Below are 27,891 nucleotides of genomic sequence, written 5' to 3' on the forward strand. Positions count from 1 at the left end.
CAAATTCCTCTAGTACAGCACTTCTCAGAGCCTCTAATATGCTACCTTGCTCTGTAACCCTCCAAAAGGGGCATTGCTACGCAGCATCTGCTCATCTCATTGGACCAGCACCTCATCCATCCGTCCATCCATTCATTCAATAGGTAGATCATATCATGGAACTAGGAACCAACAAACGTTTGTGTGGATTCTAAAGCACTGTCCTTCTGCATCCTTGTTTTGGAACTCTGAGCATCAGAGGCAGTGATGACATAAGAGGATGGAAGGATGAACTTGCTCAAGGTATAACCAGATCTTCAATGACTCACTTCCTCTGAAATCGGCCTCAGAAGCTCAGTCCCACGAAAGTGTCCATACCGAGATCAAGCGAACGTGAGGGGCTTGTGCTCCACTGGAAACTAGACCTAGTTCCCTCTGTTCAGCCTCTCTCCTCTCTCCCCTGCTCCGAGCTGCAGGCATTTTGTCTTGCTTGCATTTCATCTCCCACTCTTCTCCTCAAGCCATCCGTACCTAAGAGTCTTGTCTGGCCCCAGAAGGAGAACAATTTCCCGAACAGGAAACTGATGTGGGGTGTTGTTTCACCTCTGCCTGCTATCCACCACCCCACCACCACCTCGCATATCCTCCCCTGCCTTCTGTTCCCTTTTCAGCCCTCTGGCCACTCTCCATTTATTTTGGCTGAAGAGGAAGCTGCCACTTAGGCTCTTAGCGTCTTGGAAGGTTTATCTTTAAGATCAGCAGAAATGTTCTTGTGCATAAATCAACTTGGTGCAGTGTGTGGTTGATGTGTTGGTGTCCATCCCAAGTGGCCTACCCAGGACACACACAGAGCCCCCCTCTTATAGGCCAAATGCATGCTTTGACCCCCTGCATTCCAGGGAAATACAATGCACATCCAACAAGCTTCCCATTAGCCCTGCCTCATCATGACCCTCTCCGCCTCACTACCCTGCCCCATCCCGTGGGTGCCATGGAAACTCTTGTCATAGCCTCACCTCTACTTGTGGGGCTCTAGGGGGATACACACACGATAATGGTTTGATGTGTCTTTAAGGACACTGATGCTGGGGAACGTGGGAATCCTACAACCGTTAAGACAGAGGAGAGTGAGAGTGGGGAGAGGCAAGCTGATCTGCACCTCTCCGTATGCAACAATGTGCTGGCCACCTTCGCATCCACATCTCTGCCCTTCCCCAAACACCTACACTCCACTCCAAGGAGAGGAGAAACAAGCCCATTACCGCACTCTGTTAAGTTGTACCCGATGGACAGCATATTTGGTAGCTGTCAGCATGTTCTGATATAGACCATGCTTCTCTCTGGGGGAAGCAACTATCTCTAACTACATCTAGGGTGGGGAGATGGGAGTCTAATCAGAATTGCCCATCTTCTAACACAGACCTAACATTACTGATTCACCATTTATGGTGGTTGGGAGGGGGATACACTGTTTCTCGAAAATGCTTCTGTCCTCTGCATATTTTCTCTAAAGATTATGCACGTACTTTGAGAGAGACAGAGTGGAAATAAAGTTCAAGTACCTATGGCCAGGCAAGAGTCATTCATTCATTCATGCATTCAACATTGAATTCCAAACCCTACACTTTTAATGCGTGCAGGTGGCGCTCACCCAAAACACTTTATGAATTCTCCACATTCACCTCTTGCTCTGGGGTCCGCCCTCCTCAATGTCAAAGACTTACAAGGCAGATTTGTTTTCTGTGCTAATAACAAATCAAACAAGAATAATCCATGTCTTCTTCATCATCAAGAAAAAAAAGCAGAGAAGTCTCTGTGCAAGAGGCCAAGATGAGTGCCAGGACTCACTCTGCAGATGGTTACTGAGCGTCTCCATGTACCAGGTATCTCAGGGAGTGCTGGAGACACAAAGCAGAATGAGGCACAGCCTTGGTTCAAGGAACTCACAGCCTCTTGAGGAAGACAGACCACAAGCTTCCTAGCTCAGCCCGGGTGGGGAGAGATGTCAAGAAACAGATTTGAGAAGAGAAGATGTGTTTGTGCTGAGTCTTTAAAAACAAGGGAAACGATGGTCAGCAGGTACGGTTTAAATGCCAGCCTCAGTGGTTTCAAATGTTGAGTGATGTGCTCAGGGCCCACATTCTTCTTCCAGTATGCAGATTATAGAGGCTGTTTCCAAACGGTATCCTTTCTGCACATGAACTATAGCGTTGAGTGGCTAAAGGAACACTTTACAAATTCACCACTGGAAGAATCACTGGGCATTGCATACGTATCAGGTAGAGCTATGGATCTGAATTTTCTATTTACCCAAGGTCTATTCGGTCATAAATATTAAAATTTCCATTTTAAGATGTAATACGAAGACCCATTGGGCACAAAGCACATGCGGTCATATTATCTATAGATCAAGTTCCAAATCTTAACATCAAATTTCCGGAACAAGCCAAACAGGCATAATCAGAGGAGAGCTTTTCAACCTTTTCCTTCCATGGACATTTTGGGGACACTTGTACATGGATAAGCTAGACAGGTAGGAAAGATGTGGAAAAACAGGCAGCAAGAAATAGTCTTATAATTTCATAGTCAGGAAACCAAATATGAAAGGCTATCAGCAATTTGAGCTCAGAGACCTCTCTGCCTGACAGCTGGCTCATGAGCCATGGGACTGTGAAAATGTGTGGCCCCACGATGTTTAATCAGTCAGAAAAAGGAAGTCCTGCTTCACTGGAACAATGGGACATTGTGAACCTAGAAAACACATGGGGGAAACAGGCAGGCATTTCCCAGGACTGGCCTCAATCAATGGGCCAGGCCACCCCCTTGTGAAATGCTCAGAGCACTAGGAACGCAGGCCAGTGTTTGTTTTGAAGAAGGTGACTTGCATTTGAGACTTGGCCTTGAAGCAAAGCACTGAAGTAGCTGCCTTCTATAGGATTCAGTTATTCCATCAGCCTATTGACAGCATGTCCTCGGTCTCATACAGTTATCCCAGTTCATGCCAGAACGTGAGAAAATCCACGCGTCGCACATTGCTTGCACCCAACTCTTGGGTCACAGACACCTCTCAATTATGATTAAATCAAAACTCTCAAATGTCTGGGGTTGAGTTGTCCCCACCCAAACCACAGTCTATACTAATCATCCCCCTGAAAACTAAGAGTTTGACTGCGCTTTGCCCCGGATCTCCTCATTCATACTCAGCAACAACTTTAGTCCTAAAACGACGTACAAAATGGAAATGAAACAAAAGGAAGAGGTGACGTTTGGGACTGAGGCAAAGGAAGGAAAGTTCTGAAGATAGATATTCAGCACTATTACAGGTGGAAGGTGGGGTGAAGGAGGCTAATTTCAATGCTGTGCCAAGAGAGCTCTCTCTGATTAGCATAGTCCCATACTCCTTCCTGCATGTGGCCAGCCCCCTCATGCACTAGCAGATTGTGGGGAGGAATCAGAACAAATCCTCACCTTTCCTAGAAAAGCAATTTAAGGCGTGTGTCATCTATGATGGCCAGTTGCATCTTGCTGTATTTATTTGCATGTAGCTTCATAACAGAAATTATACATCAGCATTATAGAAAGTTTGGAAAACATTATTTTTTAATTTCATGATCCCATTTACCAGCACACATTCATCTGCGTGCTCTCATTCTTGGCTTACACAGTGATGGCCACAAAATGTACATATCCTTCTGAATCCATCATTTTTTCCTAACATTAAGATCATATTTTCTCATATTCTTAGGGTCCTCATGGTTATTTTAGAGGCTGCTTAGTAATCCATCAAGTGAATGAACTATTATGAATCATGCCTGCACTTGGGAATTTTAAGGTGTTCCAATTTTAGCTGCTGTAAGTGATGGCAATGTCTTTTAAAATGGAGAATTCACTGGTGCCCTTCTGTTGTTTATAAACCTGTGTATAGCGAGGTCCTCAGGAAATGTTGGCTGCTGGTTTTTAGTCTCCCAAAGGTCTCAGTACTGCCAAAGACACTCCCCTATCAACGCTGAGAGGTGATTTGTGTCCTCCCTGCTCCCCTGTCTTCATGGACAAAGAGCAATTAGGATATTTGTGGCCATAGTCTCCAGGGGTCCTCCCATCTCCAAGGTCTGTCATTCACTGGAGCACAACCCATAGTGCTGAGGTCAGAAGCTAATACAAAATCTGTGAGCAACTGCTCCCAGTTGCCAAAATGAGGCAAACTTCAGGCAGAAGAGCTGTAGTTAAACCCCACCTCTGCCACCCCATCTGGAAGGGTTGGGAGAGAAGTTAAAAAGAATCAGCTCCCTGGGGCCAAGACCAGCTGTGCACAGGGAAATTGCCCCCCAAGAGCAGACTGCATCTTACAATGCTTTAAGACTGTATTGCTAGCAAGGAGATAGCACTGAGAGCAATGAAAAATACTCTCAGTTTTCAAGGTATGGTGCCTAGAGCTCAAGGTGTAGGAGCCAAGTGAAAGCCACTCAACAACTGTGTCCAAACAAGGAGGTACAAAATATTCCAGCCAACTGTCAAGACACTGGGTGACTGCTGTGACTGCTGAAGGAACCAAAGAATCTCAAAAGGCAAACCAATTCCCTATAAAAGCACAATGAGCATGAGCCATTTAGTGAAGGCGCCACCAATTCCAACTCCCCACTCCACCACCCAGCTGTAATGAGACCATTCCAGCAATATCACTCCCAACTGAAATCATATATGCTCTTGATGGGGTCCCTGAGTCATCAAGAAATTGTCAAATTATGTGCCATTTTTTCTAGTGAGAAAGCAAGGAAGTATGAAAAAGATCTTTCCAAAGTTTACAAGTTTCCTCCAGCAGTGTGTGAAAGGAGAGGGTGCCGTTAACTTGGGAACATCCATATTTGTTCTCTGAAGTGACTGAAGAGAAAGGGGGGGCCTCACTGGTTATATGGGTTGACAAGTGTGGTCCCTTTTGCTCTTGTTCACTCAGCGATCTTCTGAAAATTGACATATCAAATTACTCAGGTATATGTCCCATTACAAATTATTATATTGGCATCCTGAATTATTAATCATTTTCCACTGAGTGTGGTCAAAATCACTTCCCCAAAACTGTATCACTCTACCTCGTCAGTACCACTAGGACCTTGATAGTTAACCAAAACAGGGTCCTAAGACCCATCTCTCTTCTGAGAATAGATTCTTATTTCCAGCAGTATATTAGACAAGTTTCTCTAAGTGTTTTGTCTTTTCAACAAATTTAAACCTGTTTGAAACTAAGTATCTGTTATTGCACCCATATTTGCACAAACATCTCCTCCATCTCCATGCCCTGTGTCTGTCAATGACATCACCATCCTTCCTGACACACAAAGTAGAAACTCAACTCCTCCTTCCCTCTCACACTCTGAACTCAGGCTCTGATCTCCAAATATGTCTTACCACCTTTATTCTTTTTCCCTCTAGCTCATCCTCCATATGGTGGCTGCAAGAAGTATCATTTATAAATATATTAATTTATCCTTTCAACAAATATTTGCTGAACGCTTATTCAAGCACTGTGCCAGGCAGGATATTCTAGTCAGAGAAAAACAACTGAGAAGGTTCTCATCGTGTCACACTTCTGTTCAAAAATTATTTACTACCTATTTCCAGGAATGCCCTTTCCTTAAAATCTAGTCCCAGAAAGGCCTCCCAATCTGGGCTCCGATCACTACAACTCACCCCTGCTCACACACATAGACACATGTGCACTCAACTTCCCACTTCTAAGGGGCTGCATGTCCCCCAAAAACCCAAAGCATGGCTCAACCACTCAGGGAAACGTTTCCTAACCCTCCCAGGGGGGGAAATCTGTCTTTCCCCTGTGCTCTTAGAGGAAAGCAAACATAACCCCATTATAAATAGCATTTACAACATTACGTGAAGAAAATGGTCAGTGATCAAAAGGTATAGGATTTATTTGAAGTCTTACGTAAACGGATAAATTTGGAGAAACCCCCACCCCTATACATCCCTGGGACTTTTCTGCAACAAATGCTTTGTTGGATCATCGCCAAAGGATGTGCTCTCTCTCCTCTCAAGGGAGGGCTGTTTTTCCCCCGAGGACCCACAAGTTTCTGGACCTGGAGGTGGATATTCATCCTCCTTACTCCCCACTGCCATTCTCAAACCGTTTTCCTCCCGTCTTCTTTGAAGCTCATCCTCTGAGACCATACCACCCCTTTCCCACCCGGTTGTTGTCGGTCTCTGCCCCTCAGCCGCTGACAACTTCAGCTTCTGGCACACTGGCTTCCTTGGTACCAACAGCACCCCATTATCAATAGCGGTTTCTTCATCATCTCACGAGGGACGCACGCATACTGCCCTCCATCCCACTACAATGGATAAAGTACCCACATTCTTATCAAAAAACACCTCTCCACTGCATCCCAGGCTCCTGCCCCTCTTATCTTCCAAAATGCAGTGGTCATGGGTAATAGCTGACCACCGTCGTGTCCTTGAAACATCTTCCTACTTGGCTTCTATAACATCATAGAGACCTGTTTTCCTCCCATTTCACTTGTCACCCTCCTTTTCAGATTCCACTGATGGTTCCTGGGCTCCTTTCTTTCTTTCTATCTCCACATGTCCCCAGGATGACATCAGTGAGTCCTGTGGCCTCGAAGCTCATCTGTTTGCCAAATCTTAGCACGAACCTGACCCCATCCCCAAAGACCAAATGTATAAATCCAACTGCCATCTGTACATTCTCATTTGTATATCTTGTATTGTATGGTATCTCATTTGTATGTCTCATTGTATGTTTGAGGTCCTATAAACTTGTCGTGGCTCGAACACAACTCTCCACCCTGCTCCCTAAAATGTTCCTCTCCAGTCTTTCCCATCTCAGAGAGAGGCACCATCGTTCACCAAATCACCCAGTTCCAAAATGTCAAGGTCGTCTTTGATTCCTCTTGCTTCTTCACTTAGTACATCCAGTTCATTATCTTCTCCCCACTCACACTCTATTATTATGTAACTCTCTTCGTCTCCACCTAGTCCAAGACATCAATATCTATTCACTGGACCACTGGACACCTGCTCACTGGTCTCCCTGCTTCCACTCTTACGCCCTTGCAATTCCTTCCCCACAGAAGACCCAGAGTGATCATTTTTAAATATAAGTCAGATTAAATCATTTCACCTCCAATGCCGCAATGGCTCCCCATTCCATTTGGGATGCAATGCAAATTCCTGACCTTGGCCTACAAACCTCTCTTTGATCTAGCCCCCACCTACCCTTCTGGCCTTAGCCAGGGTCACTCCCCCACCACTCACCGCAAGGCCACACTGGCCTTCCTCCTCTTCTCAAGCCCACCAAGTTTGTTCCCATGTGAGCATCCCTCAGCAGCCTCTGCCTGGGATGTACTTTTTCCCTGATTTCCACATGGGTTGTTCCTTCTTACAAGTCAGGACCCAGCCTAAATGTGAATTCTTCAGGAGGCCTTCCATGACAAGCTAGAGTAGCCACCAATCACAACCAAATCTCCTATTTCAATTCTGTGCATGGCACCAGCCCTGACTGATATATATCCTATGATTTATTCATCTGTTTATTTTCTCCTAACCAACTAGGAGGTAGGCTCCGTAAGAGCAGGGATCCCATTCATCACAAACTCCGTCCCCAGGCACTTGGAACAAAATCATTAGATAAATGAATGCTCCTGCAATTGCCATAACAATCGTCCTTGGAATTTCTAAAAGTTTTTGGAAATCCAAACATCAGGCAGCTACACACCTGTGCAGGGGGCACAAAGGGAAGCATGGACTAAATGACCTGACAATAGCTACTATGAAAGAAGGTCAATTGGCAAAGGTGAGACATCACCCTAAGAAATATGACAAACAGATAATGGCTTGTGAGAAGAGCTGGGTTCAAGTCCTAACAACAACACTTACTGCTTCCAAGTGGGCAATCACTTCCCCTCTCCCTGAGCCTTAGGTTTTCCCCATCTATAAAACGGAAATGATACACCTCTCCTGTAGGATTCTGGTAAAGATTAAATGAGACACCTCACGCGAAGTGCCCAGAAGAAGCAACCCTTGGAACCACAACCGTCCAGGATTCAGGCTTCATGAAGAAGCTAAGTGATTATTTATGATTATCAATTAAATGCATGCTCCCCCCAATGCCCCTCCCCACCCCACTGGTCTCCTTATCTCTCTTCCCAGAGCTGGTCCAGTGACACTTCCTTTGGGAGCCCGCTCAGCCCTGCAGGTGGGCTCACATGTGCACCCCCTTGTACCTCAACTCTCAGGGCCGTTTGTCCCACTATCTGTTACTTAGTTGGTATATATCACTCTCCCTTCCCACATTGTGTTTCTTAAAGCTCAGAAGTAAGATCTTTAATTTCCAGTCAACTCCCGGCCCACACGTTGCCTACTCTGAGGACTAACTATGATCATGATCTAAGGCCAGACTTGCTTACCTTTTTCTGATCTCTTCTTGTCCTCCCTTCTCCCATCTGGAAGCTCTTGCAAGTGTCTGGTGCAGTTCATTTAACTAGGTTTCTGGGAAAAATAGAATGAGAAAGGTAAATTTGTAAAACACAATATATTGTAACTAATATGGATAGTTTGGGGGGAAGTGGACAGTGGAATGTATAGAAAACTGTTACCTGCAGTTAAAAGAGAAGACAGCAATTGCCAATTCCCCTGAGGTCAAGGAGGGAGGGGGGGGTCTCTTGAAATTGGGGAGAAATATTTAGTTACTAGTCTTAAATGAATCTTTCCAGGCACAAATATACACAAGTAGTATACAACGAAACATCACCGCTATCTACATCGAAAATATGTGTGGGTAACATGCCGGGAAATTTTGAAGTTCTGACGAAAGGAGTTTTTGTTGAGTCAGAAACCCAATTAAACAACGAGGGCTGTAATGTGTCTCCTTGGCATGGAGGAGGGTTGCATCGAATGCTTTTAAGATCCGGGAACAGGCCCCTCATGGAGTGTGTTGTGTGGACGTCCTCTGCCCAACGAACGTCTGGCCTTCGAGATCCACCCTCGTGCAGCACCGCAGGAAAACCAGCTCTCTCCTTGCTGTCATTGCTGTGTTTCTGGGATACCATTGTGTATTTCAACATCTCAAGAGGGCAAACTGATAAGACAATTAGCCAAAGTTCCTAAAAAGGCAAAGTTGCCTAGTAAACAATTGCTTGCAGCAAAGTATGGCATAGAATGAAGAGCATGAGCTTGGGACATTCCAGCAGATTCTTAGCTGTGTGACCAGAAATAAGATACTTCAACTTCCTAATCTCTGTGTTCTCATCTATAAAAGAGGGGCAGTAACAGGAACTATGCTTGGATGGCCATGAGAAGTTTTGTCATAATTCATAAAAAACACTGGGCACAGGGCCTAGGCCCATGGTAAGAGCTCATTGGTTAGATTGTGGTCATCATCATGAATGCAGGACTGTGATATTGTCCACAATTCCAAAGCAATGTGGTCCAGTTTTCAGGCTGGAGAAATTAACCAAATGTTTCTCCTCAAAAATGGACAATAAGTTGAAGATCAGGGAAGAGATTGGAGCAGTGAGAGGTCAGAGGATGGGCTCAGGGGACCCTCCAACAGAACTGCTGCCATACTGCTGTCCCCACATCTCACCCATCCCACCCCACTTTTCAGGTCTCAACAGCCCTGTTATACCATCCACTCCCCAAAATGACACCTGCCGGAGATCATCCCTGAGCCCAGGCAGGTCTGAGACATTTGTGTCCACCTGCAGACACGCATGTGTTCACATGCACTCATACACACATAGCCCTGAGTAGAATATCTGTATAGTCCCTAGGATGAGAAAGAGTCTACAAGCTGCACACACACATGTATACACATGCACACACAAACACTGTGTAACTCTCTAAAGTCACCAGCCATGTCTACCATGTAAATTTCAGCTTTGATATACCCTGTCCCAGCTGGGTTCTATTTCTTTTCTCAGGTCACTGCAGCCCTGGTCTAGAATGACTTAATGAGCAAACTGGGCCAAGAAGTCTCACCAGATTCCCAGTAGGAATAATCTGGAGACTCGGGTATGCAAACAACTTTAAAAGGGACAGGGGGTGAAGCACAGAATTGGAGTCGGGAGAACTGGTTTTAAAATCCAGCTTCATTTCTTTATGTCCAATCTTGAACAAATTACTTAATCTTTCTGAACCTCGGTTTTCTCGCATCCAGAATGAGAAACATCCTGCCTCGTGGATGTTTAGAATGATCCAACTAATTCAGTCAAAAGCATTTCATGACCCATAAAGATCTTTCTAAGTCTGCTTTTGTGTTGAAGACAACAAACCCTGAACTAATGGTATAAATTTCATTCTCTGGTTTATGACCAGGGCTCGTTTTGGTAACAAGAATATTGAATAACATCGGCACCCAAGGTGAGCACTAGGCGAACTCTAGAGAAAGCATCTGTGTTGGGGAGCTCTATTCATAAGTGACAAAGACCACAGAGAGAGGGCTGTCTTGGACTCATCTGCTTTCCTTGGAGTGAAGGTGGGATGGGATGGGAGACTGGAGTTCAAGTGCATCTAGTTTAGAAGTTTAGAATCATTTGCTCGCGAGAAGTCCTCAGAAGGCTTCGCCAGTGAAGGTACCCACCTCCCAGGAGGAGTAAGAATGAACACAAAGCTCTGTTCCCTCTGCCCCTCACAGCCATTGGCTTATCAGAACTACTGGGGTGGCAGGGTCCACAGGCTGAACAGACTCAACAGCCACTGGGCCCAAAGGCCTGTGGTAGGCAGCATCCAAGATGGACCCCAATGACTCCCTCCTGGTGTTCACATCCTCATGAAACCCCCCTCTCCTTGAGTATGAGCTGCATCTAGCGATCCACTTCCAACAAATAGAATATGGAAGAATGGCGGAATGTCACTTCTAAGGTTAATTTACAAAAAACTGTGGCTTCTATCTTGAACGTGCTCTCTCTTATTCATTCTGAGGGAAGCCAGCTGCCATATTATGAGCTGCCCTATGGAGAAGCCTCATGGCCAACAGCCAATAACCATGTGAGTGAGACTGGAAGCAGTTCCTCCCCCAGTTAAGCCTTCAGATGGGACCGTAGCCCCGGCCAAAGCCATGACTGCACCCTCATGGAGAGAGATCTTGACACAGATGCACACAGTTAGTTACAGCACACTCGGATTCTTGACCGACAGGAACTGCAAGATAATAGACGTTTGTTGCAACTGAGTCCTGGGTAATTTGTTACACAGCAGGAGATAAATGATACAAGGCCCCTACCAGACGAAGCCCCTGAGACTAAGAGGGAAGAGGGCTTCCTACCTTACCAGCAGTAAGAGTGGTCTTCTCTGCATCATCCCACTCCCGTCTCTAGGGGACCATGCAATGTCTACTGGAAGAAGGGAATTTATCTAAGTGCAGAATTATAGCTATAAAATACCACAGAAATAAGCCATCCTATAAAAGCCAATTTTGATAAGGCCACTCATAACATAGCAGACATAATGATGTGGCCAGAGGGTCAGGGAGGGAGTAAGGGATGGACAAAGGCATGAAGAGGGGCTCAGAGACTGTGCTGGAGCACCTGCCTTGCATAGTACTTGAGAGATATAGGAAGCTGAAATTTTAGAGATTTCTTTTTAAGACCAGGTAAAAAGGTCCTTGGCATAAAAAATGGCTTTGTGAAAGCAGCCGGACCAAACGTCAGGTTCTATCATGGAACGATTTTATCGAACCCCACCACATACTCTTTGGGCTTCTCCTCGGTCCTGAAGACAGGAGGATTGCCACCAATCTTTCCTTCCTGCTTGTGCATGCACAGGCATACACATACATAAAAGGGATTCAGGAACAGGTTTCCTGGGTCCGAAAGCACAAGGTCCAAAATGATGTAAGTTTCAAGGCCACCATCTGCCCCACACCCTACTTGGATTTGGGCTGGTCAAATTTAACAGGCTGAAAGGCACCTGCCCAGAGGCTGGAGCTTCACCAAGAACTCTACAGACAGCAAGTCCTTGTGGGGTCTCACGAGAGTCCCCCCTGCATTGCTCAATCAGCTCAGAACACAAGAATGAAGACACTGTTTATTGTGGCTGGTGGAAATGAACAGCACCTTTATATTAGAACGGATCCCGTTAGTTCCTGAAGTGTTCTATCTTTAAAACCATTGACTTGGGGCGCCTGGGTGGCTCAGTTGGTTGAGCAACTGCCTTCCACTCAGGTCATGATCCCAGAGTCCTGGGATCAACCCCGCATCAGGCTCCCTGCTCCACGGGAAGCCTGCTTCTCCCTCTCCCACTCCCCCTGCTTGTGTCCCCTCTCTCACTGTCTCTCTCTCTCTCTGTGTCAATTAAATAAATAAATAAAATCTTAAAAAAAAAAAAAAAAAACACTGAGGAGTGCAGGCAAGATGGCGGAGGAGTGGGAGACCTGGATTTCGTCTGGTCTCAGGAATTCAGCTGAATACGGATCAAACCATTCTGAACACCTACGAACTCAACAGGAGACCGAAGAGGAGAGTAGTAACAACTCTCTGAACAGAGAAGCGACCACTTACTGGAAGGTAGGACGTGCGGAGAAGTGAATCCGAGGCGATATTCGGGAGGATAGACGGCGGGGGAGGGGGCCTCCATCGGCCGCTTCTGGCAAGTGCTAGAGCCGCGGAGCACAAAATCGGACCTTTTAGAAGTTGGCTCGGCGGAGGGACGTCGCTCCAGTGGCTAAGCAGGGGGTGGAATCCTCCCGGGACAGTGTGGTCTCAGGACCCTCGGGGTCACAGAAAGACAGGGGGAGCCTGAGTGCGGCAGAGCTCCCGGGTATCGGAGCGGGGAAGCTGCTGCAGAGAAGGAGCCGAGGCGCGGGCTCTCAGCTCGGGGTTGCCATAAACTGTGATCTGTGGCCCAGTCGGGCCACTGCTCCTCCAACAGGGACCCAACAAGCGGCAGAGCCGGGGAGACTCCCCTTCCCCCCCCCCCCCCCCGGGGAGGAGCGGCGCGGGAGCGCACCGCAGGGATCTGCTGGGTTTGGAGATGCCACACGGGGTCGGGTGCCAGAGATAGAAACGCTCGGTCACAGGCCGGGTGAGCACGGAGTGCGGCCGGAGACCAGGGACACGGGAGTGACTGACTGCTCTTCTCTGGGGGCGCACTGAGGAGCAGGGCCCCGAGTTCTCGGCTCCTCCGGGTGGAGATTGGGAGGCCACCATTTTCACCCTGGTCCTCCAAAGCTGTACCGAGAGCTTGCAGGGAACAAAAGCTCCTGAGAGCAAACCGGAGCAGTTTGCTTAGCCTGGACCGACAAGGGCGGGGCAATTCCGCCTCCGGCAAAGACATTTGGGAAACACAGCAACAGGCCCCTCCCCAAGAAGATCAGCACGAAAGGCCAGCAAGCCAAGACCAAGTTTACCGATCAAGGAGAACGGGAGAACTCCAGCGCTAGGGGAATACTGCACATAGAATTCATGCCTTTTTTACCATAATTCATTAGTTTTCAAAGTTAATTTTTTTAACTGTTTTTTTTTGAATTTTTCTTTTTCCCTTTTTCAACCAACATCTTATCAATCCCTTTTTAAAAAAAAACATTTTTTATTTTTCATTTTTAGAGTCATATTGTTATCCCTTCATAGTAGTTACCCTTATTTTTGGCATATATATATAGGTTGTTCTCTCTTTAAAATTTTGAGATGCAATTTCTTCTAACAGATCAAAATATACCCTAAATCACTAGTATATGGCTTTGTTCTAGTCTCCTGCCTGATCACATTCTCTCTTTTTTTCTTTTTTTTCTTTTTTCTTTTTTAAATCTTCTTTCTTTTTAAAAACAACTTCTTATCAATTCCTTTTATAAAACCTTTTCAAATTTTCATCTTTACAGTCAGCTTCCATCCCTTCATTGTATCAACCCTTCTTTATGTACATATATAAGTCTTTCTTCCTTTAAAATTTTAGGAGGCACTTTCTTCTAACAGACCAAAATACGCCCAAAATCTGGTGTGTTGCACTGATCTATGTACTAGCCTGACCATATTTGATCATATTCTTTTTTGTTTTGTTTTGTTCTGTTTTTGTTTGTTTTTATCTTTTTCTTTTTCCTTTTTTTTTTCTCTTTCTTCTTTCTTTCCCTTTCTTGTCCCCTGGTTTCAGGTCTTTTCTGATTTGTATAGAGTATATTTGCTGGAGACGTTGTTAACCTGTTAGCATTCTGTTCTCTCATTCATCTATGCTCCTCTGGACAAAATGACAAGACGAAAAAAATCACCTCAGCAAAAAGAACAAGAGGTCATACCGTCTGCCAGGGACCTACTCAATATGGACATTAGTACGATGTCAGACCTAGAGTTCAGAATCATGACTTTAAAGATACTACCTGGCCTTGAAAAAAGTGTGGAAGTTATTAGAGAAACCCTTTCTGGAGAAATAAAAGAACTAAAATCTAACCAAGTTGAAATCAAAAAGGTTATTAATGAGGTGCAATCAAAAATGGGGGCACTAACAGCTAGGATAAATGAGGCAGAAGAAAGAATCAGCGATATAGAAGACCAAATGATGGAAAATAAAGAGGCTGAGAAAAAGAGAGAGAAACAACTACAGGATCACGAGGGCAGAATTCGAGAGATAAGCGATACGATAAGAAGAAACAACATTAGAATAATTGGGATCCCAGAAGAAGTAGAAAGAGAGAGAGGGGCAGAAGGTATATTGGAACAAATTATAGCAGAGAACTTCCCTAATGTGGGGAAGGAAACAGGCATCAAAATCCAGGAGGCACAGAGAACCCCTCTCAAAATCAATAAAAATAGGTCAACACCCCGACATCTAATAGTAAAACTTACGAGTCTCAGAGACAAAGAGAAAATCCTGAAAGCAGCTCGGGAGAAGAGACATGTAACCTACAATGGTAGAAACATTAGATTGGCAACAGACCTATCCACAGAGACCTGGCAGGCCAAAAGGACTGGCATGATATCTTCAGAGCACTAAACGAGAAAAATATGCAGCCAAGAATACTATATCCAGCTAGGCTATCATTGAAAATAGAAGGAGAGGTAAAAGCTTCCAGGACAAACAAAAACTAAAGGAATTTGCAAACACAAAACCAGTCCTACAAGAAATATTGAAAGAGGTCCTCTAAGCAAAGAGAGAGCCTAAAAGCAGCATAGATCAGAAAGGAACACAGACAATATACAGCAACAGTCACCTTACAGGCAATACAATGGCACTAAATTCATACCTTTCAATAGTTACCCTGAATATAAATGGGCTAAATGCCCCAATCAAAAGACACAGGCTATCAGATTGGATTAAAAAACAAGACCCATCCATATGCTGTCTGCAAGAGACTCATTTTAGACCCAAAGACACCCCCACATTGAAAGTGAGGGGGTGGAAAACCATTTACCATGCTAATGGACACCAAAAGAAAGCTGGGGTGGCAATCCTTAGATCAGACAAATTAGATTTTAAAACAAAGGCTGTAATAAGAGATGAGGAAGGACACTATGTCCTACTTAAAGGGTCTATCCAACAAGAAGATCTAACAATTGTAAATATCTATGCCCCGAACATGGGAGCAGCCAATTATATAAGGCAATTAAGAACAAAGCGAAGAAACACATTGACAACAATACAATAATAGTGGGGGACTTTAACACCCCCTGACTGAAATGGACAGATCATCCAAGCAAAAGATCAACAAGGAAATAAAACTTTAAATGACACACTGGAAGAAATGCACTTTACAGACACATTCAGAACATTCCATCCCAAAGCAACGGAATACACATTCTTCTCTAGTGCCCATGGAACATTTTCCAGAACTGATCACATCCTAGGTCACAAATCGGGTCTCAACCGGTACCAAAAGATTGGGATTATTCCCCGCATATTTTCAGGCCACAATGCTTTGAAACTAGAACTCAATCACAAGAGGAAAGTCGGAAAGAACTCAAATACATGGAGGCTAAAGAGCGTCCTACTAAAGAATGAATGGGTCAACCAGGAAATTAAAGAAGAATTAAAAAAATTCATGGAAACCAATGAAAATGAAAACACAACTGTTCAAAATCTTTGGGATACAGCAAAGGCAGTCCGGAGAGGAAAGTATATAGCAATACAAGCCTTTCTCAAGAAACAAGAAAGGTCTCAAATACACAACCTAACCCTACAGCTAAAGGAGCTAGAGAAAGAACAGCAAATAAAGCCTAAACCCAGCAGGAGAAGAGAAATCATAAAGATCGGAGCAGAAATCAATGAACTAGAAACCAAAAGAACAGTAGAACAGATCAACGAAACTAGGAGCTGGTTCTTTGAAAGAATTAACAAGATTGATAAACCCCTGGCCAGACTGATCAAAAAGAAAAGAGAAATGACCCAAATCAACAAAATCATGAATGAAAGAGGAGAGATCACAACCAACACCAAAGAAATACAAACAATTATAAGAACATATTATGAGCAACTCTATACCAGCAAATTAGATAACCTGGAAGAAATGGGTGCATTCCTAGAGATGTATCAACTACCAAAATTGAACCAGGAAGAAATAGAAAACCTGAACAGACCTATAACCACTAAGGGAATTGAAACAGTCATCAAAAATCTCCCAACAAACAAAAGCCCAGGGCCAGATGGCTTCCCAGGGGAATTCTATCAGACATTTCAAGAAGCATTAATACCTATTCTCCTGAAACTGTTCCAAAAAATAGAAATGGAAGGGAAACTTCCAAACTCATTTTATGAGGCCAGCATTACCTTGATCCCAAAACCAGACAAAGACCCCATCAAAAAAGAGAATTACAGACCGATATCCTTGACGAACATGGATGCAAAAATTCTCACCAAAATACTAGCCAATAGGATCCAACAGTACATTAAAAGGATTATTCACCACGACCAAGTGGGATTTATCACTGGGCTGCAAGGCTGGTTCAACATCTGCAAATCAATCAACGTGATAGAATACATTAACAAAAGAAAGAACAAGAACCATATGATCCTCTCAATAGATGCAGAAAAAGCATTTGACAAAATACAGCATCCTTTCTTGATCAAAACTCTTCAGAGTACAGGGATAGAGGGTACATACCTCAATATCATAAAAGCCATCTATGAAAAACCTACAGCGAATATCATTCTCAATGGGGAAAGGCTGAGAGCTTTTCCCCTAAGGTCAGGAACGCGGCAGGGATGTCCACTCTCACCACTGCTATTCAACATATTATTAGAAGTCCTAGCCACAGCAATTAGACAACAAAAAGAAATCAAAGGCATCCAAATCGGCAAAGAGGAAGTCAAACTCTCACTCTTTGCAGATGATATGATACTTTATGTGGAAAACCCAAAAGACTCCACCCCAAAACTGCTAGAACTCATACAGGAATTCAGTAAAGTAGCAGGATATAAAATCCATGCACAGAAATCAGTGACATTCCTATACACCAACAACAAGACAGAAGAGAGACAAATCAAGGAGTCGATCCCATTTACAATTGCACCCAAAACCATTAGATACCTAGGAATAAATCTAACCAAAGAGGCAAAGGATCTGTACTCAGAAAACTATAAAATACTCAGGAAAGAAATTGAAGAAGACACAAAGAAATGGAAAAACGTTCCATGCTCATGGATTGGGAGAATCAACTTTGTGAAGATGTCAATGCTACCTAGAGCAATCTACACATTCAATGCAATCCCCATCAAAATACCATCCACTTTTTTCAAAGAAATGGAACAAATAATCCTAAAATTTGTATGGAACCAGAAGAGACCCAGAATAGCCAGAGGAATACTGAAAAAGAAAAGCAAAGCTGGCGGCATCACAATTCCGGACTTCCAGCTCTATTACAAAGCTGTCATCATCAAGACAGTATGGTACTGGCACAAAAACAGACACATCGATCAATGGAACAGAATCGAGAGCCCAGAAATGGACCCTCAACTCTATGGTCAACTTATCTTTGACAAAGCAGGAAAGAATGTCCAATGGAAAAGAGACAGTCTCTTCAACAAATGGTGTTGGGAAAATTGGACAGCCACTTGCAGAAGAATGAAACTGGACCATTTCCTTACACCACACACAAAAATAGACTCCAAATGGTTGAAAGACCTAAACGTGAGACAGGAGTCCATCCAAATCCTAAAGGAGAACACAGGTAGCAACCTTTTCGACCTTAGCCGCAGCAACTTCTTCCTAGAAACATCGCCAAAGGCACGGGAAGCCAGGGCAAAAATGAACTATTGGGATTTCATCAAGATAAAAAGCTTTTGCACAGCAAAAGAAACAGTCCACAAAACCAAAAGACAACCGACAGAATGGGAGAAAATATTTGCAAATGACATATCAGATAAAGGGCTAGTATCCAAAATCTATAAAGAACTTATCAAACTCAACACCCAAAGAACAAATAATCCAATCAAGAAATGGGCAGAAGACATGAACAGACATTTCTCCAAAGAAGACATCCAAATGGCCAACAGGCACATGAAAAAGTGCTCCACATCGCTTGGCATCAGGGAAATCCAAATCAAAACCTCAATGAGATACCACCTCACACCCGTCAGAATGGCTAAAATGAACAAGTCAGGGAACGACAGATGTTGGCGGGGATGTGGAGAAAGGGGAACCCTCCTACACTGTTGGTGGGAATGCAAGCTGGTGCAACCCCTCTGGAAACAGTATGGAGGTTCCTCAAACAGTTGAAATTAGAGCTACCGTTCGATCCAGCAATTGCACTACTGGGTATTTACCACAAAGATACAAATGTAGGGACCCGAAGGGGTACGTGTACCCCAATGTTTATAGCAGCAATGTCCACCATAGCCAAACTGTGGAAAGAGCCAAGATGCCCATCGACAGATGAATGGATAAAGAAAAGGTGGTATATATACACAATGGAATATTATGCAGCCATCAAAAGGAATGAGATCTTGCCATTTGCAACGACGTGGATGGAACTGGAGGGTGTTATGCTGAGTGAAATAAGTCAATCAGAGAAAGACATGTATCACATGACCTCACTGATATGAGGAATTCTTAATCTCAGGAAAGAAACTGAGTGTTGCTGGAGTGGTTGGGGGTGGGAGGGATGGGGTGGCTGGGTGATAGACATTGGGGAGGGTATGTGCTACGGTGAGCGCTGTGAATTGTGCAAGACTGTTGAATCACAGATCTGTACTTCTGAAACAAATAACGCAACATATTTTAAGAGAAAAGAAAAAGAAGAAGATAACAGGAGAGGAAGAAAAGGGGAGTATGTCAGAGGGGGAGACGAACCATGAGAGATGATGGACTCTGAAAAACAAACTGAGGGTTCTAGAGGGGAGGGGGGGAGGGGGATGGGTTAGCCTGGTGATGGGTAATGAGGAGGGCACGTTCTGCATGGAGCACTGGGTGTTATGAACAAACAATGAATCATGGAACACTGCACCAAAAACTAATGATGTAATATATGGTGATTAACATAACAATAAAAAAATTAAAAAAAAAAAAAGAAAAGAGAAATGACCCAAATCAACAAAATCATGAATGAAAGAGGAGAGATCACAACCAACACCAAAGAAATACAAACAATTATAAGAACATATTATGAGCAACTCTATGCCAGCAAATTAGAGAACCTGGAAGAAATAGGTGCATTCCTAGAGATGTAGCAACTACCAAAATTGAACCAGGAAGAAATAGAAAACCTGAACAGACCTATAACCACTAAGGAAATTGAAGCAGTCATCAAAAATCTCCCAACAAACAAAACCCCAGGGCCAGATGGCTTCCCAGGGGAATTCTATCAGACATTTCAAGAAGAATTAATACCTATTCTCCTGAAACTGTTCCAAAAAATAGAAATGGAAGGAAAACTTCCAAACTCATCTTATGAGGCCACCATTCCCTTGATCCCAACACCAGACAAAGACCCCATCAAAAAGGAGAATTACAGAACAATATCCTTAATGAACATGGATGCAAAAATTCTCACCAAAATACTAGCCAATAGGATCCAACAGTACATTAAAAGGATTCTTCACCATGACCAAGTGGGATTTATCCCTGGGCTGCAAGGCTGGTTCAACATCCGCATATCAATCAACGTGATACAATACATTAACAAAAGAAAGAACAAGAGTCATATGATCCTCTCAATAGATGCAGAAAAAGCATTTGACAAAGTACAGCATCCTTTCTTGATCAAAACTCTTCAGAGTATAGGGATAGAGGGTACATACTTCAATATCATAAAAGCCCTCTATGAAAAACCTACAGCGAATATCATTCTCAATGGGGAAAAGCTCAACTTTTCCCCTAAGGTCAGGAACGTGGCAGGGATGTCCACTATCACCACTGCTATTCAACATAGTCTTAGAAGTCCTAGCCACAACAATCAGACAACAAAAAGAAATCAAAGGCATCCAAATCGGCAAAGACGAAGTCAAACTCTCACTCTTTGCAGATGATAGGATACTCTATGTGGAAAACCCAAAAGACTCCACCCCAAAACTGCTAGAACTCATACAGGAATTCAGTCAAGTAGCAGGATATAAAATCAATGCACAGAAATCAGTGGCATTCCTATACACCAACAACAAGACAGAAGAGAGACAAATCAAGGAGTCGATCCCATTTACAATTGCACCCCAAACCATAAGATACCTAGGAATAAATTTAACCAAAGAGGCAAAGGATCTGTACTCAGGAAACTATAAAACACTCAGGAAAGAAATTGAAGAAGACACAAAGAAATGGAAAAACGTTCCATGCTCATGGATTGGAAGGACAAACATGGTGAAGATGCCAATGCTACCTAGAGCAATCTACACATTCAATGCAATCCCCATCAAAATACCATCCACTTTTTTCAAAGAAATGGGACAAATAATCCTAAAATTTGTATGGAACCAGAAGAGACCCCGAATAGCCAGAGGAATCTTGAAAAAGAAAAGCAAAGCTGGCGGCATCACAATTCCGGACTTCCAGCTCTATTACAAAGCTGTCATCATCAAGGCAGTATGGTACTGGCACAAACACAGACACATCGATCAATGGAACAGAAGAGAGAGCCCAGAAATGGACCCTCAACTCTATGGTCAACTCATCTTTGACAAAGCAGGAAAGAATGTCCAATGGCAAAAAGACAGTCTCTTCAACAAATGGTGTTGGGAATATTGGACAGCCACCTGCAGAAGAATGAAACTGGACCATTTCCTTACACCACACACAAAACTAGACTCCAAATGGTTGAAAGACCTAAACATGAGACAGGAGTCCATCAAAATCCTAAAGGAGAACACAGGCAGCAACCTCTTCGACCTCAGCCGCAGCAACTTCTTCCTAGAAACATCGCCAGAGGCAAGGGAAGCCAGGGCAAAAATGAACTATTGGGATTTCATCAAGATAAAAAGCTTTTGCACAGCAAAAGAAACAGTCCACAAAACCAAAAGACAACCGACAGAATGGGAGAAAATATTTGCAAATGACATATCAGATAAAGGGCTAGTATCCAAAATCCATAAAGAACTTATCAAACTCAACACCCAAAGAACAAATAATCCAATCAAGAAATGGGCAGAAGACATGAACAGACATTTCTCCAAAGAAGACATCCAAATGGCCAACAGACACATGAAAAAGTGTTCAACATCGCTCGGCATCAGGGAAATCCAAATCAAAAGCTCCATGAGATACCACCTCACACCCGTCAGAATGGCTAAAATTAACAAGTCAGGAAACGACAGATGTTGGCGGGGATGTGGAGAAAGGGGAACCCTCCTACACTGCTGGTGGGAATGCAAGCTGGTGCAACCCCTCTGGAAAACAGTATGGGGGTTCCTCAGACAGTTGAAAATAGAGCTGCCGTACGATCCAGCAATTGCACTACTGGGTATTTACCCCAAAGATACAAATGTAGGGATCCGAAGAGGTACGTGCACCCCAATGTTTATAGCAGCAATGTCCACAATAGCCAAACTGTGGAAAGAGCCAAGATGTCCATCGACAGATGAATGGATAAAGAAAAGGTGGTATATATACACAATGGAATATTATGCAGCCATCAAAAGGAATGAGATCTTGCCATTTGCAACGACGTGGATGGAACTGGAGGGTGTTATGCTGAGTGAAATAAGTCAATCAGAGAAAGACATGTATCATATGACCTCACTGATAGGAGGAATCCTTAATCTCAGGAAACAAACTGAGGGTTGCTGGAGTGGTGGGGGGTGGGAGCGATGGGGTGGCTGGGTGATAGACATTGGGGAGGGTATGTGCTATGGTGAGCGCTGTGAATTGGGCAATACTGTTGAATCACAGATCTGTACCTCTGAAACAAATAATGCAATATATGTTAAGAAAAAACAAAGAAGAAGAAGATAGCGGGAGGGGAAGAATGAAGGGGAATAAGTCGGAGGGGGAGACGAACCATGAGAGACGATGGACTCTCTGAAAAACAAACTGAGGGTTCTAGAGGGGAGGGGGGGTGGGGGGATGGGTTAGCCTGGTGATGGGTATTAAAGAGGGCACATTCTGCGCGGAGCACTGGGTGTTATGCACAAACAATGAATCATGGAACACTACATCAAAAACTAATGATGTAATGTATGGCGATTAACATAACAATAAAAAATTATTAAAAAAAAACATTGACTTATCAACACTTAATGAAGAATGTCTCCCATGGCCCCATGTGGTCGTGTGGTAATAGCAGTAGTTACAAGTTGACACAATCCCCAACCCCTGTGGTTCTGAGAGATCCATTCAGCTCGGCTGGGGACAGTTCCTTCCAGTCCAACTTTCTAGCCCTCATGTCTCTAGGCCTCTCTGTGCCTCAGTTGCCCCCTGTGTAAAATTAAGGATTTGGGTCTCCTGTCTCCCAGCCAGCTCTGCCCTCCTGGGTATCTCTGAAACCTCATTCCGCAGGACCCAGAAACTGGAATGCACTCTGGTTTCCCAATATCCCACCAAATGAATTCCTTATGAGCACAACTTCTGGGTTTATACTAACAGAGAAAACACTGCAAGCCCTGACCTTCAAAACTCAGCTTGTTCTCACTCCCTGCTGTGTTTCGAAAAAGAAAAGCTAACTTTTGCCCTCTAGGGTGGGAAATGCGAAAGGCACAAGCCCAGGGCTCAGAGTTGGGACCACAACAAAGCCCTCCATGGGCAGAGCCCACAGAGCTGGTGCTGACAGCCTTTCCATCCACCGAGTGGAAATTCTAGATGCAGAAGGTGCCCAGACGGACCCTGATTTTGTTCCCCTGCCAACTGCCGTAAACCTGTTTCTGTCCCATTGGAGTTGCAACATGGAGCCAGAAATCTGGAAGAATTTAACACCCAGTCGGTTCAGACACAGGAAAACATTGTTCAAAGCAAACACTGGAATCCCTCCCTCATCATCCAGGAATGTAGAGCCAGCAGGGTTGAGATCAGCAGCTTCTCAGAAAAGCCATCGCTCTGCTGCTCTGCTTGGGGCTGTGGCCCAGGAGGGCCAGGAGGGGCTCCAGAGCTGCTTTCTGACTGAGACATGGTCAAGGCTGGGAGGTCAGCACCCGGGGCCTCTCCCCTCCTGGGCAAACATGGGCAGGGCTGCCCGTAGCCTCTAGCTACAGAACTCACCGCTTCCCTGCCGGACCGAGCCTGCATGCAAAGGCCCTGTCCTGTCCCTGAACTCAGGAGAGGCTCAGGAGGCAAAGTGCCCTTGGAAACTGAGAGGGGCTCGGGATGCTCCGGGATTTTCCATTTCCTTTGCCTGTGGCGGGCTGTGAAAGGGGCACTTTTCCTCGAGGAAGAAAGAAAGCTCTGTGTGCCCGGCGAGGGTGCAGCGCCTCTAACCAGAAGACGTGTGTGCTCCATGGGATGTGGCCTCCAGTGTTCACTCCGCCTGGACTGAGACTTAACTAATTCCATCTCTCCAAAGCCCTGTGCCAGGTCCCCACCCCATCTCCTCTGGCCCTGGAAGGACTGGCTTCACCCAAGGGCTACATAATGGATCCAAGAAAGACGTTACACGTTAAATCACATGTGTCGCTGTGTCCCCTCTGCCTCAAATTCTGCCTAAACTCCACCCATGCAGATGCAGGCTTGAACCGAGTTGTTAAAATCTTTCTGACAATCAGTATGTAGGACAGAACCTGCAAGTTAGGAACAGTTCAAGGAGAACAATGCAGAGAATCCTAGATGGTGACTTGGCCACCGGAAGCTCTGAGAAGAGTCATCATGGCAGGACTGCTGGGCAGGGCAGCAAATCACGGGACAGCTTGTCTGTCCTTGACCCTGACCACGGCACTTACCCCACTCCTCAGCTCCGAGGGATCCACAGAAAGGGTATTTAATCCCCTCACTTAATACAGATTGAGTGCCTCCTACTGAACCAGGTGAACAAGAGGGACGCCATCCCTGCTTTCAGGGAGCATATAATCCAGACCAGAGGCTGGGAAAGGTGGTCCTGGGACCACAGCAGCAGCAGTGGTGGTGGCATGACCTGGGAGCTTGTCAGCAATGCGATTTCTCCGGTTCTACCCTGGCCAACTGCACCAAAAACTGTGGAGTGACGTCCAGCCACCGGCACCCTAACGAGCCCTCAGCCGATGTTGATGGGCACAGAAGTGTGAGAATCACTGATCTGATCTGTCACCCCTTTACTGGATAATAGGGGAAAAGATTAATTTAGAAGGTTAATGGTCTGCTTCGGGAAAGGCTTAGAAATGGTGTGTTAATATGCTCCTGGATTCAAAACAGCTGTGTCAAACTGTGGTGTCACTGAAAATTTTTGATTCCAGTTTCAGGAACACTTTTCCACGTCAGTTTGGTCACTGGTGGGTCCTAAAATTTTATTATGATGGAGAGACGAGAGTCGTTTCTCCACTCATGAGCGACGAAGCAGGTGGGATCTTTTACGAGGCAGCAACCACCCCAGCTTTGTGGAAGGCTGTTCACTCTGTTGCCTTTGGGCTCCCCGCTCAGCTAATTCTTGTTGGCCATCAAGGAGAGGACACAACCAGACTTTATAACTGAGTTGATTTTTAAATAAACTGACCAACTGATGAAGTTAAATTTTGTTCATCCATTCAGCAAATGGCTTCCATGTTGCCAAACTCAATTACCTGCTTTGCATTTAGTACCAAGCTTGTCTGATCTATTGGCAGCCTTGGATCCCACTGGCCACTCTCAAACTTCCTCTTCTCTCTCTTGGTTTCACAACCTCACTGCCTGCTATTTCAGGCTCATTGCCAGATCCTGCTCCTCTGCTCTGCTTTTAATTCAAGAGAGCCCAGTGCTCTGTCCTGGGTGCCCTTCTTTTCCCCATCTGCACACCCTCCTGGTCTAACACCATCACTGTGCCATGACTCCCACCTATGTGTCTCCAGGCTTCCCTGAGCTCTTCCCTCAACTTCAGGCTCATGTATCGAACCCCCTGCCAGACATCAATTCTCGGATGTTCTATGGGTGCCTAAGAACTACCCAGTTCAACACTGAGGTCTACACACACCAAGACCTACTCCTCGTCTGGTCTTCCCCATTCTATTAAATAGCACCACGAACAAACCTTTTGCCAAAAAACTAGGGAGTTTTCTTTCCCTTCCCCTTCATTCTTAAGATCCAATATATCATCAAGTCATGTCAACTCAGCCTGTAGAAATATCCTGAATCCATTGTTTTGTCTCCATGTTATCATGATGGCAACTACTACCAATAATAGTAATAATAACTCATACTGTAAGGGGGAGACGAACCATGAGAGACGATGGACTCTGAAAAACAAACTGAGGGTTCTAGAGGGGAGGGGGTGGGGGGATGGGTTAGCCTGGTGATGGGTATTAAAGAGGGCACGTTCTGCGTGGAGCACTGGGTGTTGTGCACAAACAAGGAATCATGGAACACTGCATCCAAAACTAATGATGTAATGTATGGTGATTAACATAACAATAAAAAAATTTAAAAAATAAAAATAAAATAAAATATAGGGAAGACAACATGGATGGATCTTGATGGCATTATGCTAAGTGAAATAAGTCTTAGTTCACTTGTGAACTCTTACAGAGGGTAGAATGGTGGTTACGAGGGGCTGGGAGGGTGGGAGAGATGGGGAGATGCTGGTCAAAGAATACATACTTCTAGGTAAAGATGAATAAATTCTGGGGATTTAATCACAGCCGTCTTTTTTTAATGCACACCTTTTTTAATATAGTTAATAATACGGTATTACATACTTGAAAGTTGCTAAGAAAGTAAATCTTAAGTGTTTTCATCACAAAAAAGAAACAGTAATTGGGTGATGTGGAGGTGTTAGCTAGCCTACAGTGGTAATTACATTGCAATGTGTAAGTATATCAAATCAACTCATTGTGTACCTTAAACTTACATAATGTTGCATGTCAATTATATCTCAATAAAACTGTAAAAAAAAATAATAACTCATAGCGTGGTGCAATGTTTTACATGTATTAACTCATTAAGCCTTCCCAACAAACCTAGGAGTTAAGTGCTACTAGGATAAAATGGAGGCCCAGAGAGGTTCAGTGACTTGCTCAAAGCCAAAGCCCATTTGGACATGGGCACCAGGATCCACGTGATTAAACATTCTCAGTGCTGCCTCCATATCCACCAGGATACTCACACAGCCTCCAAACTGGCCTCCCTGCTTCTATTCCTGTCTCCATACAATTTATTTTATACACACAGCAGCCAGAGTGGTCTTTCTAAAACACGCGCCAGTATTCACATCCTTCCCCGAGGGTTTCCACATAGCCCTTGGAATGAAATCCAAACGCCTATGAAGTTTGCCTCTCTCCCTTCCCACTCCAATCATATTGCCTTTCTCTTTGTCCTTAAACTCACCAAATTGCAGCCATTCCCTCCACCTGCAATGGTCCTCCCTGCACATTTTCCCATAGCTGGCTTCTGATCATTGTAGACCTTAGCTCAGTGGCACCTTCTCAGAAAGGCTTTCCCTAGCTTTCGATCTAAACTAGCCCGTCAACCCATCTCCATCACATCACCTTATTTTATTTTCATTATAGCATTTATCACCATCTGAAATTATCTTAAGTTTGTTTACAATTTATTTTCTGCCTGCACTGTTAGAGTTTCAGTTCCATGGGACAAAAGAGCTTGTCTGTCTTTTCCCGTATATATCCCAGGATCTGAAACTGTGGAAACACTCACTGAGAAAAGTGAATACAGCAGACCCCCACCCTTCTGGGTGCCACCATATACATTTCCATCACAGTACAAGGGGGTTTATGACAAAAGAAGACACAAGGTGTCATGAGAATATCAGGGGTGATTTCTCACCCAGCCTACAAAGGTCAGGATGCTATCTGGGGGCAGAACTGACTTCATTTCATTTCAACAAAATTATTCTGGGGCCAGACCTGGCTGTTACATAGATGGGTGAGATCAGTGGTCTACTTCCCTGGTTCCAGAATCACCTAGAGAACCTAGTAAGACCCAGGCTGTTGGGTGCCAGCCCCAGAGTTTCTGCAGAATTTGCAAATCTAACAAGTTTCCAGGTCAAGCTGGTGTTGCCAGCTGGGGCAGCGGGGGGCAATTATGAGAAACTGAACCAAGTTAATGGCAGTGAGAACGAACATCAGGGACAGAACATGGCCACAACTAAGTATAGGGCTGAAGGAGCAAGAGGGGTCTAGAATGATTGCTTAGGTCTTTGAGTTGGGGAACGGACAGAGAGGGAGAGCAGGCTTGGGGAAAGTCTGCCTCATTTCATTTGGGGCATTATAGAAAAACCAGGTAGTCATGCCTACTGAGCAATTGTCTATGTGAACTTGGAATCCAAGAAAATGGACATGGTTATAGATATACAGATTTGGTAAAAAGATGAGGCCAAAGATTGAGTTGAGAACAGGCATGAGAACTGAATCGTGAAAAAAAATCAATATTTAAGGAATGGGAAGAAAAAAGAGCCCATGAGGAGACTGCGCAGAGACTCCGGAGAGGAGGAA

The 27,891-nt window shown here is 44.5% G+C and overlaps 1 protein-coding gene across 2 annotated transcripts in view; it reads right to left on the bottom strand.

The window, feature by feature from the left end:
- Nucleotides 1–27,891, bottom strand: part of CDRT4 (CMT1A duplicated region transcript 4) — a 49,722-nt gene that overhangs the window by 7,095 nt on the left and 14,736 nt on the right. For both annotated transcript variants that reach the window (XM_027567905.2, XM_027567906.1), the window contains exon 2: nt 8,412–8,493. In XM_027567905.2, the coding sequence (XP_027423706.1) occupies nt 8,412–8,481 (70 nt within the window). In that variant the 5' untranslated portion in view covers nt 8,482–8,493. The remainder of the gene's footprint in view (nt 1–8,411; nt 8,494–27,891) is intronic.

Source organism: Zalophus californianus, chromosome 16 (genome assembly GCF_009762305.2).
Source record: "Zalophus californianus isolate mZalCal1 chromosome 16, mZalCal1.pri.v2, whole genome shotgun sequence".
Classification (NCBI taxonomy): domain Eukaryota; kingdom Metazoa; phylum Chordata; class Mammalia; order Carnivora; family Otariidae; genus Zalophus; species Zalophus californianus.